This window comes from Cnephaeus nilssonii (assembly GCF_951640355.1).
Source record: "Cnephaeus nilssonii genome assembly, chromosome: 9".
In the NCBI taxonomy this organism is placed as follows: domain Eukaryota; kingdom Metazoa; phylum Chordata; class Mammalia; order Chiroptera; family Vespertilionidae; genus Cnephaeus; species Cnephaeus nilssonii.
Genome location: NC_137080.1, coordinates 11,383,955 through 11,401,495, shown reverse-complemented (window position 1 = coordinate 11,401,495; position 17,541 = coordinate 11,383,955). Strand labels below are relative to the sequence as shown.

Genomic DNA, 17,541 nt, shown 5'->3' with positions numbered 1-17,541 from the left:
TAACTGGCAGAGTATGTGTCATCAGAAGGAACCCCAGAAGTTACTGTGCTTGTCTACCTGTCTACCGATAGTTTTCTTATTCGTGTGTTATTTTCATTTCTGGTTTCTACAGTAATACAGTTGGGCATTAGTTCATCATATTCCTCTCTCTTTGCACCTCAAAATACGACCAAAGGTGTTTTCCTCAAATGCTAATGAAAAATGAACTCCAGTTTAAAAAAGAATGTAGAAATTGTGCCCTGATTTAAAAATAGATCCTGCTATTAGTCAGCTAGTAGGTATACAAAAATGACTTCAGAAATTCAGAAATAGAGGAAGATTTAGCCACACATTTTATTACATAAACACTGGGGGAAAATCATGTTGAAGATTATTTACAAACTGAATCCTATGAAAAGTTTTTCTTCCTTAACTTTCAAAAAAACTTGCAACTTGGTCAGAGAACCAAGAATTCTAGAATTGAAGAGAAGCCTTGCAACCATCTAGTGCATGGCCTTGCATTCAGTGCTAGGAACAGATTCTGTTCTGGAGAAGTGCTTGATAACTCTACCGAAATTAAATGGAGTTCATCCCAAACAAAGCTTATGATTTAAAACCTGCATGTGATAGATGCATTCTGGTATTTTCTTCCTTCATACTGAGTTTTAAATAAAAAACAATCTTTAGTCTTGTAATGTTTATTTTACCAACTTCTGATTATGTACTATCATGGAGATGGTGAATAATTAATTGGAAAGTGTTTGATCGATGTTAGTAAACACTTGTCCCTTCTATAAATCAGTCCATTATGTTTGAGTATGCAGATTTCTGACTGCTTCCTGCAAGTGGCATGAGATTCCTAGCAAAGTGAGATATGGAACCAACATATCAGAAAATCAATAGAGAAGTAGCTTTCATTGATACCTTTTCTTTAGAAATGCATCCTTGGTACACAAGGTGTTGAGCACTGGGGAATTCCGGGAGAAGTGTTCCAGTTTTTGAGCTAAGTGAATATTTACGAGTGAAGCCACCCTATAATTTAGAAAAATGAAAAGAAATAAAGTCATTATTAAAAATACAATTATAATAAAATAGGAACCCATAAAATTTCATGCTTTGTCCTAAAACCCATGGGAAATTCAAGATTTAGGTAAACTGTTTAAATTGTGTAACTGAATAAACAAGACATGTCAGCAGAATTATTGTTTCCAAACCATAAACAGTTTCATAGTCAGGATAAATTTCCTATTACTTTGGATTTTAGTTTTGAACATTTTCTAGTTTTCACAACTTTTAGAGATTTTTAGTTCACATTTGTTTAAGAGCATACATTTTGAAAGGTCTACTTTTAGAACTATTGAAATTATTATAACTCTGAGAGAATAAAGAATTGTCAAACCCAGCTTCCTCATTTATGAATTAAATAAATGAGATGAGTTCATTTAATTATTCAGTCTCAGAGATAATTAGCAGTAGAATTTAGATTAGAGTCTAAGTCTTCTAACCCCCAAACCAGTATTCTGGACTTTCTCACCTCAAGCTTCCCCCAACTCTAAGTTCAGATATTTGTTCTTTAGAATCTCTAGGGGAAAACACATCTCTATCTGATTTTGGGTTTTAGCCCTGTTAACCTTTAGTTATGGAAATGGATAATGGTAATCATTGTGCGACAATTATAGATGAAATACGAATTAAATGTTAAGAGTAACTTTATACTTTTAGAATAATATGTAGAAAAATATATTTATGATCTGGAATATATACAAATTTTAACACACAACATATAAAAAAAACCACTAAGAATAGAATTTTTAAATTACATTCATCAAAAGATACTATAGAATGCTGTTATGCCACCAACAGCGAGAAATTATTTACAACACAGAATTTCACTCCTGCACATGTGTACTTGAAAAATATTCATAGAAATATTGTTTTTCAAGCAAAAATTTCCACCAACAATGGAATAAATAAATGCATTGTGATATGATATTTTTATACAATGGAATACTATACAGCAGTACAAATAAAGGTACTAGAACTACATGTATTAACAATGATGAATCACAAAACCTAATGTTGAGTGAAACCAGAAAGCCACAGAAAAAAATGAATCCATTTCTATCAAGGGAAAATAATAAACAATACATTGGTGATAATTAGCTGGACAATAGTAAACAATATGTAAAATTTACTGTCTTAATCATTTTTTAAGTATACAATTCAACAGTATTAAGTACATTCAGATTGTTATGCAATTATCACCACATGTTTAGGTATTCATTCATAGTGGTAAACTTTAAGGAAAAACAAAGGAGTGATTAAGACCAAATTCTGGAGAGCAGAAACTTTTGGTGTCAGGGGGAGGGAAATGATTGGGGTGGGGCACACAGAGGACTTCTCTCTTTTAAGCTATGAGGTACATCTTCAGTTTTTAATCTTATGATTATTTTTAAAATTGTGTGTGTGTGTGTGCATGTGTTGCGAATAATATTACATTTCCCAATAAAAATTTTAGAGTACTAAAGAAACACATATTAAGGAACAAAATATATGTTCTATTTTAATATTTATTTAAAGCTCTCATGTTGATAAATAATAGTTTTGTGTAATAGAAGCTATCAATTGTGTGGAATATCAAGAGTGCAATGGGGGGAAGGGGGACATATGTAATATGTTCAATAGTAAAGATTTTTTTTAAAAAAAAAAGAGTGCTCAAGGGAAAGGGCTTAAAATTTAATTTGTTTGAATCTGTTAACAATTGTGTCAAAGTTGTTATAAAATCAAATAATATCTGTCCAAAACATGGAACAGAAAAAAGAAGGATTGATAAACTGGCATAGAAAATAAAATGTAATAATTTTGATTCCAGGAATGTGTTTGCTATTTTAACGGTCCTAGGAGGTGCCAGATCATAGGCCAGCTGCAGAGATCTGAATTTTTTTTTTTTTTTGTCAACTGATGACTTCAGTACTCTTGAGTAAACTATTTTAAAAATCTTATTTCCAAAAGAAAATAAGAAGGAACCTACCGAAAAGAAACCATATGATTAGAAGGCAAGAGGGTCTGATTTATGAGGAAAGATTAAAGGAATTCAGCTGCACAGTTTGGCTAAGTGATGACTAAAAGAGAGCATGATAACACTCTACAAATATTTGAAGAGCATATACCAAGAAGGAAGGATTTGTTATTTATCTTGGTACAAAGTTGTTGAACTGGCCATGAATAGTTGATGTTAAGGAGAAGGAAACTCAAGCTATCAGGGAAACTTCCTGGTTGAAATGTATGAAATGGCAGAAATTGAGGTAGTAAGGGACTTTTTCCTTAAGAAATAATGGCCAATCAGTACTTTAGCTGGTTAAAACACAATAAAATTTGAAGCACTACATTTATGAATAAAAACTTAAAACTATTAAAATTCATAACACTGACTGATAATTACTCTTACCATCCTCTTTCCTTTTTGTTTTGCTTTTGTTGATTTTGTTTGCTTTTATACTAAGAACTATTTAAAACTTTTTAAAAAGTATAGGTTAAAAATTAATAAATACCCATGTACTCACCACCTTGATTAAGACATTAGACATTTGAAATGTTAAAGCAGCTTCTATAGCTCTCTCTAATCTCTTTCCCTTCCTTCCTCAAAGAAATAATTAATGTTCTGGATTTGGTTATTATCATTCCTATTCATATCTCTAAGATTTACTTCATATGTAAATATTCTTAAGCAGTAAGTACTATTACTTTTAAATTGGTACAAAAAAGTATGTATCCTTCTAAGTTCAATAAGCTTTTTTCACTCAACTTTAGGTTTTTAAAATTAATCTAATTTGGCTCTTACAGCTATAGTTCACTCCTTTCCAAAGAAGTATAGCGTTCTCTCATTTAAATATATATAAAACATGTTTTCCCATTATATCATAATGGCCATTTAATTTTTAATATTCTGAGATTATAAACAATACTTTTATGAACATCCTCAGACATGCCTCATGTGCACAGTGTGAAGGTTTCTCTAGGAATGCAGTTATAAGGTATGTGCACCTTCAATTTTACTAGTTATTGTCCCTAATACTGTTTATGAGAGTTCCTTTTCTCCACATTCTCAAAACTGTATTTTTAGACTTTTTAATTGCTCTTATTCCAATAATAGTTAAATAATTACTCACAGTTTTAATTTGCATTTCTCTAGTTAAAAGTTTAAATTGAGCACTTTTCATATGTTTATTGTCAAAAATGGTATCCAAAATATTATGGGCCACATGTTCTGGAACCTGATCAGTCAGAATGGACACTATGAACAACATATTATGCATCAGTCATTCTTTTTATCTTGTGGGGCCTGCCTGTTCATATACTTTACTATATTTATATTGAGTTGTCTTATTATTTTTGAGTTGCTTACTTTACATATTCCCAAACAGTATTGTTCTATAGAACTTTCTGTGATGACGAAAATGCTCTTCTTTAATCTGCACTTAATTAGTACCATTCCATAAGCATGAAAAAGTTCATTCCTTACATATAATGAATGCCTTAGGGCTACATTCCCTCTGGGCATCCTAATTGGGAAGAGCTGGGACTTTCTTTAAACTCTTCAAACTCTTTTTTCCTATTATTTTTACTCACTGCAGATGACCTAACTGACCCCTGACTAATTCCTCAGAGAGAAGTCTGAAGCCACCAAACTACCTCAGTTTCTGCCACAAAATCTGCAAATCTACTTGCATCTGAACTTACCCTTTCCACCCTCCAGTTTTAATGAAAGAAGTGTTCCTTCTCCAGGGCCACTTCCTCCACTCTGAAGTTCGTCCAGGCCCACCTTCAGTGACCTTGTGCTCTCAACTTTCCCCTCCCTGTCTTTCATATCTACGGTGTCTACTCTTACCAGATGTGTTTTACCAACATTCGAATAATTGTCTAATTGTTCCTCAAAACTAAATTTCAAGTCCTTCCCCAAGTATCACCCTCAACATGACTAAATTTTTTACATTCAATATACCACTTCCCACTCATTTTTTAAAGTATATTTTTATTGATTCAGAAATGAAGGAAGAGGGTAAGGAAGAGGGAATGAGAGAGGGAGAGGGGGAGATAGAGAGAGAGAGAGAGAGATCAATGATGAGAGAGAATCATTGATTGGCTGCCTCCTGCATGTCCCCCATGGGGGATCGAGCCCGCAACCTGGGCATGTGCCCTGACCAGGAATAGAACCATGAACTCCTGGTTCATAGGTCAATGCTGAACCACTGAGCCATGCTGGTCAGGCTTCCCCCTCATTTTATAAACAAATCAAACGCAGCTCTCCACTGAAAATGCTCTCCCTGAAGTCATTAATTATCTCCACTTAACTAGTCCCATTGATATTTTCCAATCTGTATCTTGATGATCTTTTAGCGCCATTTCATAGTAGTAGCCATTCCCTTTTATTGGAAGCAATTTTTTTTCTCTGAGCTCTCTGCCACAATATTCTCCTCTTAGCGCTCTAAATTTTCTTCAGTTATCTTGTTGACTTTTTCTTCTAACTCCCTTTTCACAACTCTTCTTATAACCTCTTCTCTTCTCATTTATTTCTAGACATTTTTATCCATTACCCTGGCTTCAGTCCCTATTAAACTAAATATCTAAGTCCTCTTTCTTGTCCTAGCACTGTGATGCTGCTAAACATCCTACAGAGCACAGGACATTCCCCACAACACATAATTATTTGGCCCCAAATGTAAATAATACCAAGTCTGAGAAACCCTAATCTGTGCTGTTCCAGCTGTATAGACCACTTTTCAACTCCCTTCCCCTACTGCACTCCTCCTCCAAATTCCCACTTCTTCTCAGTTATTTCCTTAAATGTCACTTCCTCTGGGAAATATCCTTAACCACTTCAACTATGTTAACTACCATGATACCCTTTATAATCACTTAAGATATATTTTCCTGCTACAATGTAAAGGGTCAAATCTATCCACTCACTATTTTGTTCCCTAGTCTCTGTAACTCCATATATCTATTAATATCTTGACCATGGGTTTTAAAAAATAGAACTTTACTGAGAATATTTTAGAAAGCAAATGTATCTCTTAGCCTCAATTTCCTCAGTTGTAAACTAGCAATGTTAACATCTATTTTCCCTACCTCACAGTTATTCATGTTCAAGTCACCAGAAATATGAACATTAATAAGTGTTAATGTTCAAATGACTTACATTGAAAGTCTTGGGTCCTGAGCAAACTATGATGGTCACTTTAAGTACAAAATATTTTTTTATTTCAATTTTGTTAAACAAATATTTTTTATTTTTTTAAGTATCTAGTGTAGTTCGAGCCTTTAGAAAATCCTTAATGGTGTTCACGTCTATAATCATTATCATAATGGCACTCTGTTATTGCTTCAGGTATGTTTAGAAAAATAGGCTATATAGCCTAACCAAAATCATTTATTTTCACTTTATCGACAAAATGTACACCTGAATTTGTCATGTACTCTTCTGAGGATGAAACAGAAGACTTGAGATACATTTTCCTATTATTCTATAAAGCAAGGCCTGCCATACACGTGCTATATCAGCTGACAGTTTGTTAGTACACCAGCTCTACCAAAGTGGTAGAAAAACACCTGAGAGAAGTTACTTAAATTCCCTGTTGACATAAACTTCAGTCAACTGAAGTATATTTCTAAGTCAATATGCTTGCACTTTCACAATTGTTCATCTAATAAAGAGCTATTATTTCATTGATAAAGAGAGCAGCCTAGAGCATTTTATTATATAACTAGCCATTAAATGCATTAAAAACACTGGTGGGAAGAAATTGGTCATTTCAGAAGATTGGGGCTTTATATATTTTTTTCTTAAGATAATATGCTTGCATCATTTCACCAAACTAATGGGGCTACAATTTACCTCAGGTCCAGATTTACCACCCAACACAGTGTCATGTGCCCTTAGTTCAGTGGCACCTCTTTTTTCGTTAACTTGATAATGAAGGCCTTATCATGTGCTTAATTAGCCATGCAGTCCCTAATGGTAGTCTAACTCATTTAGATAAAGTCAGTTTGCTGATCTGTGGTTCGGTTGGGGGCTGGTAGGAGGAGGGGAGTCTAGGGATAAAGTGAGGGGGGATGGTATAATGTGCCCTTTCTTCCACCTCCACCATCCACAGCCCCCCTCATTGAAGAAGTGGTCAGCATAGTGACTAATACATATATATATATATATATATATATATATATATATATATATATATATATACACACACACACACACACACACACACAAGTGGTTAAAACAAACCATAATATTGAAACAAACCATAACATAACATTTGGGCTTCTCGATAACTATTTAAGGTTTTGTCTAAACAGGTATATTCCAAATAGCAATTCTTTCCATATCCTTAGCATTGGGCTTTCTGTTTACTTTTAAATGGAAATGTCTTTGATCAGTGATGGTCTCTTTTTGCAATAGCTTAAACATCTGATGTTAGGAATGGATAATTGAAAAATCGCCTCTCCTAGGTTAATTGGAAGTTGTTCAGTAGGTCCATGCAAGGAACCATTAGCTGCCCCAGGTCCATGCAAGGAACCATTAGCTCTGTCTGACGACATCAAGTTATTCAAGGAGCTCCTAATAAATAACATTTATTTCTATATTTGCAGACAAGGATGATTAACACTTACTGCTCGGTTTGCAATACATATTATATAGCAAATGTAAAACAGAAGAAATGAAAGTAATTCTTACCTCATTCTTAAGCTTGCTTCCAGAAAACCTTAAAAATCAGTATATTTTCCATTAGTTAAAAATATACATATACAGTTATAGTTATCAAGAAAATGCAGAAAACCTACAAAATAGCATACTATGATTAGTGAAATAAATCTGGAGAAATTTATTTGATGTTCAAAGAGATCCAAACATACTTTTCAACTTAATAAAAAATAAGTCTACTAAGGAAACGTAAAATTAAGAATATGTAGGGAAGTCTGGTAAGATTTGAGGCAAACAAAAAATACTTGATATTAAATATTTGTGTGTGTTCTGGCTATAATTGCACTTTAAAATGGGTAGGTAGTGGCTAGTAAGCCTCCATTATGTCCTTTGTAATATCTGAGTTCATCTTAGTAAGACTCAGGTGACTACATTTATTTTTTTCCACAGGATACTTTACTTTTAAAAATTATTCATTCTTTGAGAGCTAAGAGCAATTATTGATAAGTCACCAAGGCAATCTCAGATGTAGATTTAATTATTCTGAGCACTAGAATTTAAAAAATAATAATTGTATATATCACGGGTTTCACTGAATATCATTTCACTTGTGAATTACCTCCTCCTGAGAGTTAATGGAATATCAGAGCAAATGTGTTCTTTACATTCATTTGTGTTTTTCTTTTCACAGAGACTCAAAAAGGTGAGTAGTTTTATCTTACTAAGGTAAGCTGGTAGTCAGGACATATGTGATTGGAGACAATTGTAATAAACTTTTCATATGTATAAGGTACTGGTCAAGCACATCGATATTCAAACAGGTTTGTCTCTTAGCAAAAGAAAAACACACTTACAATTCCTGCTTTTATTTTTACTGAATCCAGCCTGAAAACAGATTCAGCCTTATGAATCAATACTAATTTAAAAGCAATTCTGCTTCCCTGATTTGTTGTTGTTGTTCATCTCTCTGGAACACCTGTTTCACCATTAATTTGTCATTAATGATTGTAAATTATATAAATTGTGCAGTAATCTAGACCACATCACAGTAAATGTCCATATGAAGTTGTAATTATGGCCTGATGCTTAAAAGAAAATATTTTATAAGTAAAATGAGTAAGTCATTCTATTCAATAGATATCATGCATATTTAAAGAAAGGCAGAGAATTTGTTTGAAAGTATTAGAATTCTACCTTGTCAGGCCTTTTCCAGAATAAACGGAGTGGTAATATGCACTGCTTTCTTTGATGCCAATCCCATAATAATGATACCTAGAACAAGGACAGGAACCAGCTGTGTGTTAATGCAGGAGGTGATGAAAGGAAAAGGGATACTAACGTACAACTGAAATAAAGCTCAAGTAAGCACTGCAACCCATTGAGCACCTTCCTTTCCTGATTTTTTTTTTCAAGTAACATCTTAATACGCTAAATCCCTCTTTGATGGTAACTAATCCTACTTATGTTTTAAATATATTTAAAATGTACTTTTGGCTCTTGACTTGATAAAGACAAAAAAATCACCTACTGCCAATTCCCTTCAAACCTTTAAAAAGTTAGGTTTCAAAGCAAAAAAACAAAGTAATTGTAGGCACTTAAATTTGTAAATGTATGCATTGGCTCCAATTTATACATAGAATGTATCTATTTGCAAATGGCTCTATTCAATTTGAATTTAATCAATTGAAAAAAATGGTAGGTTTCCTTTGTAGTGTATCTGTTAGATAGAGAAAACAGTATGACATCACATGTGAGGAAGTCATTGATATCATGCATAGGAATATGTATGAAGCCTGTGACCCTTTAAAAGTTGTTCCTCATGTGGAATGAGAAGCCCAATTCACTATCATTTTCACTTCAAACTTTTGTGCAACAATGGGGGGTGGGGGAGAACTATGTCATGAATCAATGGAAATAGGAGTCACAGAATGTAAGTGTTACGAAGAATTCGTTATAAACGTGTCTATGAATCCTGAGCCACAGGTAAGTATTGGATCTTATCTAGTCTCAAGTTGTAGCATATTCCCCTAAACTGAAGACTCCTGGCATATTACACCCCTAAGTGCAAAGACTACAAATGTTGTACAGAAGCCAGTCGAATAGTGGGTGTTTAGTGAGGGCGGCCACAGCCTGATAACCTCTGCTTTCAGTCTCCCTCTCCCATCCATGCAGCACCACTACCTACTGGTTACCTACCATTTCAACTTGCATTCATCCAAGATCAGGAAAGGGACGAGATAGAAGAGAACAAGGGGATGCCAGTGTAACCATATTTAATTTCATTTCTTAGCATCACCATCTGAGTTGGAAGTGGACAAGTGAGGTTCTAAGTCCCAGGGCCCCTTTTCTGACCTCAGCAATAAAGAGATTTGTCAATAAAAGGCATGCATATAGCATCATATACTTAAAATCTGAGCACAATTTAAAATTTGGTAGAGATGGGAGAATTTCTTTTCTAAAATAATGAAGTAAATCTACTAACTCCTGTAATCCTACGACTAAGACCGTATAACCCTATTTATTGCTATCAGAATCACTTGTTCTCCATAGATAACTTGTGCTTTCCTACCTTGGGGCCTTTACTTTACTTTCCATTGGCAATATTCTTCCTTCATGCCTCATTTCTTACCCATGCCTCAAGGCATGGCATTAATGCATGAAGCTTTGCCTGTTCTCTCGTAAAACTAATTTCTCTTTCCTTTGAACTCCTCTGATGGTCATCCCATGTAGCTTTATACTTCATATCATTGGTATGTGTAAACACACATGGCTTACCTCCCCTACTAAATTACAAGATTTGGAGGAAGAGAATTGTATCTTTTCTTTCATTGTGTTCCCATTAGACATTACTGTAAAGGAAAAAAATCTCATTTATTGGATGAATCAATGTTCCTTGCTAAAAATTTAGAAACTGATAAAACACAAATTATCTTACAGCCAATAGTTTTCAACAACCTCCTCCTAGCACTGTGTATTTCCAGTTTACCAGTAAAATACTGGGGTTGAGCAAATGTTGTATACCTAACAATGTGTATAAAGGGCATGGAATTAGTGTATTTAGGTGGTAAGAATGTCATTAGGAATATAAATATCTCTTTTGCAATGACCATTGTAATGCTTTAGCACATTTCATATCCAGTTTTTTTTCTGGAGCTGATAATATAATTTTCCTCCTTTAATCTTCCTTTTAGTCTAACTAGTTACATGTTATGATCTGAGTAATGATTCAGTGTCTTTGAGAACAGAGAAGAGATAACAAATGAGCAGCTCTCTGTCCTCCTAGCAGCTAAAAGCAAACCTCATAAAAGTGGGAAGAGCCATTTCATGCAACGTTTAAATGGATTTTTCCTCTCACTTACAACATTTTGTAGCACTATTTTGTTGTTAATACTTTTCCCTAAAATAAACTTGCTAGGAAATATTTGCCAGAAATATTCTAGCATAACAAAAACATATGCTGGTGCACATTAAATAAAAAGGTGAAGTTTTCACTGTTTTAATTTATATACCACTACCTGATGCCTATTCTATAGGTTACTCCGAATAAAGATTCCCAAACATTCCATAGTTCTTTCTCTAAATGTTTTTTATCAATTTTTTAATAAAGAAGATAAATAATAAATGCCCTAAAATCCTGGGTATGATTAGCTAATTTCTTAAAGAAAATGTTTTCATAACCCAAGTAGTCTTTGTGAACTAACAAAGTTGTACTCATTCATTAGCATCAACTGTCCTTAGCCTTATATTAGAAATAAACAACTATTCATTAGTTTTTATGTCTACATTTTAAAGTTAATATGTTCTAAAATATACAATATATTAATAGGACAAATGCAATTATTGCTGCTTTTTTTTCTACTAAAATATTTACATTGTGTCTAATACTTTTCTTCACTTGCTGATCTATTTATACCTACACCTATATTTCTTCTTTTCCATTTCAGTCATTATGTAGAATTCCTGAAACATATGTTCCCACTGAGCAAGTAGCCCTGATGTTCGTTTACACTGCACAAATGTAACTGATAAGGAAATGATGGGATTAAGCTGGTCAGGGACTTGCAATAACTTGCTATGATAAGAGCAGCTGCCATATCAGTTTTATTAGCCCACTAAATCACCACTAATAAATAAGATAATAGCTTTTGTCCATCATGTCTGAAAACCAAGATTCAACTGATCAAAGTCTATAAGAAATTAAAATGTAACTTCAAATCAAACAGTCTACCTTTGCATGAAATCTACTCAACTGTGTTCTCCCTTACTCCTCTGAGTTATTCCAAGCAAGGGTGGGATATGGACTCTTTTTACTCAGAACTGTATCCCTAGGGCCTAGTCAGCTTCAGGACACTCAGTAAAAAGTGTATCGTATAAATAAATATTAATAGTGGATGTTTTTTGACACCACGTATTCTATCTTACTATTCTTTGAATCTCAGAAACTCTTGTTTAACACCATGATTTATACATCAATATAAATATGAATGATTGCTCATTCTTGATACAATACACTTATACATAAAACAAGCAATACTTTTCATTACTCTTTTGTACCTATAGACTGTTGTTTTATTTATTCAAAATCTACATTTAAAAAGATTTCAAAGAAAAATAATCAGATATATATTTTTGGCATCAATTGCAAATCAAAGAGAAGAGAAGAAAAAGCGCAAAAGCAAAGTCAGTTTTTATGTTAGTGTTGAGAATGGGAAGAATCTATTGGGGATATTGGTTTTCTTGGCAGGAAGGGTGAAGGTAAGAGTGAAGGAAGGGATGGAGGGCTGAGATGCTAATGTGGCCTGCAACTAGACTGGCTTTGTCCTAAAAACACACTTAGGCTAGATGCCTGAGGCCAGGGTGAGGCTTTCTAACCCCGAGACCCTTTTCCATAACCTTTGGCAGCAATGGCTTCTTAAGAGGAACATCCGACTGGCCACTGGAATCCATTTCAATTGTTCCTAATTTTGACAGTGGGCTCTACATAGTGATTCTGTCCATTTGTCTTTGTTGTTGTTTTTAACGCATCTGTTTGTTTTAAATATGTCCTCTCTTTCTTTTGGTTGGATAAATTTTTGACTCATTTTATTTAGTTAAACTGTCCACATCTTTTAACTTTTGATGAGGGAAAGAGTAGCACCTGCATAAAGGTGAGTTGTGAGAACTAACCTTTTTCTTTTCTTTTTTTTTAATCCTCACCCGAGGATATTTTCCATTGATTTTTGTTGTTGTTGTTGTTAGAGTTGAAGAGAGAAGGAAAGACAGACAGGGAGAAATATCGGTGTGAGAGAAACACATCCATTGGTTGCCTGCACGTGCCCTGACCAGGGCAGGGGCAGGGGAGGAGCCTGCAACCGAGGTACCTGCCCTTGACTGGGAATGGACCCTGGACCCTTCGATCCACAGGCCAATGCTCTATCCACTGAGCCAAACCGGCTAGGGCAGGATTAACCATTTTATAACACAGTTATGTCAGAATTTAGGGAAACAGAACTTGAAAATAAACACTGAATTCACTCCTATTTTTTAAACTCTATTAACCACCTCTTTGTCACCATATATCAGTGTTTCCCAGACTTTTGGATTCCATACATGGACCAGTAAAGTCTGGAAAGTGATATTGTTCCATGGACCCTAAAAGCACATAAGGACAGTTTTAGAAATGGTTCATCTTGTGCCCACAATACAGAAGAATCTTTTAGGTTAATCATCATCTAAAATAAATTATGTCTGACAGACACAAATGAAATAATTGGCCATAATATAGCACATTCCATAAGAATTTGTAAAAAATTGAGAACTTATATTTTTAAGTGACCATCATTAATATATTCTAATATATAATCCACAAAGGTTCAAATAAATTAATACCCAATTTACTTATATTTTGAAATAATATCCTTCATAATAAAAAGGCAATATGCAAATAACCATCACTCCGCTACGCCCACAATTGGGCGGTGGGAGGCTGGGGGGCGGGACTCGGGGTGGCATATCCGGCCATTGAGAGGCGCGGAACTCCCGCCCCCCCCCCCCCCCCCCCCGCCTCTCAACGGCTGGATTGGCGGCCACTGAGGGGGGCTGCCTCGGACACCCTGGACACCCAGCTCCGCTGCCATCGGAGGCGGGGAGCCGGTTGGCCGCACCCGGATCCCCTGCCCAGCTCCGCTGCCATCGGAGGCGGGGAGCCGGTTGGCCACACCCGGATCCCCTGCCCAGCTCCGCTGCCATCGGAGGCGGAGGCGGGGAGCTGGTTGTCCGCACCCGGATCCCCTGCCGTGCTCCCCTTCATCAGCGCCTCAAGCCCCAGCAGCAGCGGCAGCGGCTGGGGATGAGCTGGTGATCCCAACAGCCTGGCAGCTCAGTGGCGGCGGCGGAGGCAGCATTGGGCCTGGGGACTGGCGAACAGGCAGAAGATGGCCCTGATCGCAGGAGGCTAGGCCTAGGGACCCTACCCGCACGATTGAATCGTGCGCTGGGCCTCTAGTAAATAAATATTCAGTAATAGTATATTTAGGGCATTATGCTAAATACTACAATAAAATAAATTTTACAAAATTACTAGTAAAACTGGGAGAAATTATAAATTCCTGTTTTTCCAAAATATGTTTACATCTTCATTTATATTTCTGGTTCATCATTTGTTCATATTTCTAGAGACATAATAATATCTTTTATAAAATGTAAATTTTTGAATTATTAAACAGCCATTAGAAATTATGATTGTAAAGATAATATACCAATATATAGGAATGTTTAGGACAAAATTAAAAGCAGAAAGCAAAACTGTGTTTGTACTACAGATTTGCTTTTACATAAAATATAAATATATTTCAATAAATATAAAATAAAATGCCTTATGATTGAAGCTTGAGAAGATGTTAGTTCTTTGAGAAAGAATCCAATAAAAATAATAAAAGTCCAATAAAAAATAAAATTTTAAAACTTAGATCAGAAAAAAAATTTTTAAAAAACAAAAGTTCAATTAAACAATTGTTTTGTTGATATGACTGATATCAGAAAGAGGTAGGCTTTACTAGCTGACAAAGCACAAGCTGTAGAGCCAAATAAACCTTGACTTACATGCCAATATTGTTATTTTATAGTATCTGTGTGGGCTTGAGCAAGTCAATAATCTTAACTGCAGTTTCCTGATTTGTAAAACACAGGAATTCCAATCTTGTATTGTCATTGCAAGGATTACAGTGTGTGTGTGTGTGTGTGTGTGTGTGTGTGTGTGTGTGTTGCTCAATAAATAATAACTTTAACTGTATTGCTGATATTTTTGATACATTGAGTTCTTAATTTCATATCATTAAGAATAGAAAGGTTGAAAACATATTCATTCCTATACTTTATTTAATTTTCAAAAGAAACCTATGAGGTAGATATTTTTAACTTACTTTACTGATGAAAAGCTGAACAATTCATCTAGAGTTATACAGCTTTATATGAAAGTATGAAATTAAAGCTAAGATTTGTCCAACTTTAAACCTCATGCTCCTAACCACTAGGAAATGCTGCCTTTTGATATGTGCTATCTCCTAAAATTAAAATAGAAGGGGTATTTCTTAGAAATATATAAAAACAAGAAAACTACCTGGCTAAGAATAATTACATCGAAACATTACCAATTATAAGATACACAAATTCTACATTTTGCCATATCTTTCAATATCCTTAGTTTACATATGGAAAATTTCATTTTCCCATGATATCAAAATACCAAATATATAACAGCAAGTTATAACAAGCAAATGGCACATCAGGAAGGTAGAAGAAAATTCAAATTGCTAATGCTTTCTTCTTGGGCATGTCTGCTCTTAGATATCAAACAAATTGCCTGAAGTCACCACGTATTGTTACATAAACCTAAACACCGGAGTCTCCGCGTGTCACAAAGGACAGGGTTAATGATTCATCCCTAATCCTAAAGGCTCCTTCTAGGATTAATTGACTTTCTCTGCAGCCTGCCTGCCTGCCCTCTGTAGGCCCTAGGAAGAGGATTTCTCAGCATTGCTTTGCCTCTTTTTTATTATCTATCTACTTCAAACACAAACTGATCTTTCTTCCACACACAATTCAGTAGAAATCAAATTCAATAGATATCAGCCAGATAAATTGAGTCAACTTTGAATAAAAGCTGACTTGGTCAGAAGGAAAAAGCTAATATATCTTTCAATCTGGCATTTATTTCTCCTTCCCAGGCCACAATACTGTTAACATGAATTGGAATCAATTACATGAATACTAATGGATAATCTATTATGTATTAGACAACAGGTAAAATATGAGTATAAATGAGACAAAGTCTCTATCCTCAAAATACTATCTGTTGAGGAGAAGAAATAAGTTAATTTCACATTAAGATAGGTTCCAATAGATTGCTATGAGAGTACAAAGAAAGAACCTACAACAAATCAAAAGGCTAAGAAAAGATCCTGAAGAAGAGGAAGTTCATGGGACATGCTTTAAAATGGATAATATGTCAATATGCTCATAAGGAAAAGGTCGTTGCAATGGAGGAAGACAGCCTAAACAAGGAAGAGACAGTTGCGGGTGAAGCAATGGGTAGTAGGACAATAATTTGGGGAAAGCATAGGCTGCATGCTGAGAAACGAGAACTAGATTATAAGATAGGAAAGTGGATTGGGACTAATTCATAATGGACCTTTAGTGTCAAAGGGAGAAAAATTTGTCTTTCACGGTAGAAATGATGAGCTGTTGAAAGTTTCTGAGCACGAGAGAGGCATGATTAAATCTGAACGTTAGAAGGTCCATTTAGAAAACAAATTGTATTGAACAGACTGGAAGAACTGAGTCAAGACCAGGTTATTAAAGTGAGAAACAAGACAGATTTAAGAGAAGTCCAAAAATAGGACCTCTTTTTTGGCAAGGGACTAAGACTGAGTTAGACAATAGGGTTGCCACGAGTCACATGTGGGTATTGACCACTTGCAATGTGACTAGTCTGAGTTGAGATGTGCTGTGAATGTCAAATACACACTGGATCTCAAAAACTTAGTAGAAAAAAAAAAGAACATAAAGTATGTCATTAATGATTTTTATTTTGATCACATGGTAATCAAATGTTCTGGATATGTTAGATTAAAACATTAAAATCAATTCTACTTGTTTTTTAATGTGGCCACTACAATTTTTTAAAGCTATGCAGCTGCATTGTTTTTCATTGGACAGTGCTGAATTAGATGTTAGGGCAGAAAGAGATGCCAGTGCGCTAGAAAATGAGGTAGGGGAAGGAAGAGGACCTGGCAGGGCTGTGACAGGAGCCATCGAGCAAGTTTTATGTATGTATTTATGTATGTATTTCCAGGTGCCAAGGAAAATGAGTAATAGTGAAAAGTAAGCCATTGGTTTTTTGCCCAAATGCTAGCAAAGAAATGGACTGGAACAGAGACGTGATTCACACTAGGGGAAGTGAGCAGGTAGCTACTCTTTCAAGAAACAGCAAAGAGTCCTGGCCAGTGTGGCTCAGTTAGTGTGGCTCAGTTGGTTGGGGTGTAGTCCCATGAACCAAAGTGTCGTGGGTTCTATTCCCCATCCAGACACATACGTAGATTGTGGATTCGATCCATGGGAGGCAATCAATCAGTGTTTCTGTCTCTTTCCCTCTCCCTTCCTCTTTCTCTAAAAAAGTCAATAAGAACATAACCTCAGGTGAGAATTTAAATTTTTTTTTAAAAGGAACTAGCAAAGATAAAAAGAATAACAGTAATTAGGAAGAGTAGGATAGTAGGTTTGAGATTATTTTATTTTTATCAACATAAAAGAGATCTGGATGTGTTTTTAGGCAGAAGGAAAGGAGAAAACTAAAAATTGAAGAGTAAATAACTGATGAACAA

The 17,541-nt window shown here is 35.0% G+C and overlaps 1 protein-coding gene across 1 annotated transcript in view; it reads right to left on the bottom strand.

The window, feature by feature from the left end:
• The window catches only part of RFX6 (regulatory factor X6), a gene marked incomplete at both ends in the record, with an annotated part of 43,176 nt that overhangs the window by 19,730 nt on the left and 5,905 nt on the right, over positions 1-17,541 (bottom strand). The window contains 3 exons of the mRNA XM_079781457.1: positions 904-1,011; positions 7,715-7,742; positions 8,876-8,953. Coding sequence (XP_079637583.1) covers positions 904-1,011; positions 7,715-7,742; positions 8,876-8,953 — 214 coding nt within the window. The remainder of the gene's footprint in view (positions 1-903; positions 1,012-7,714; positions 7,743-8,875; positions 8,954-17,541) is intronic.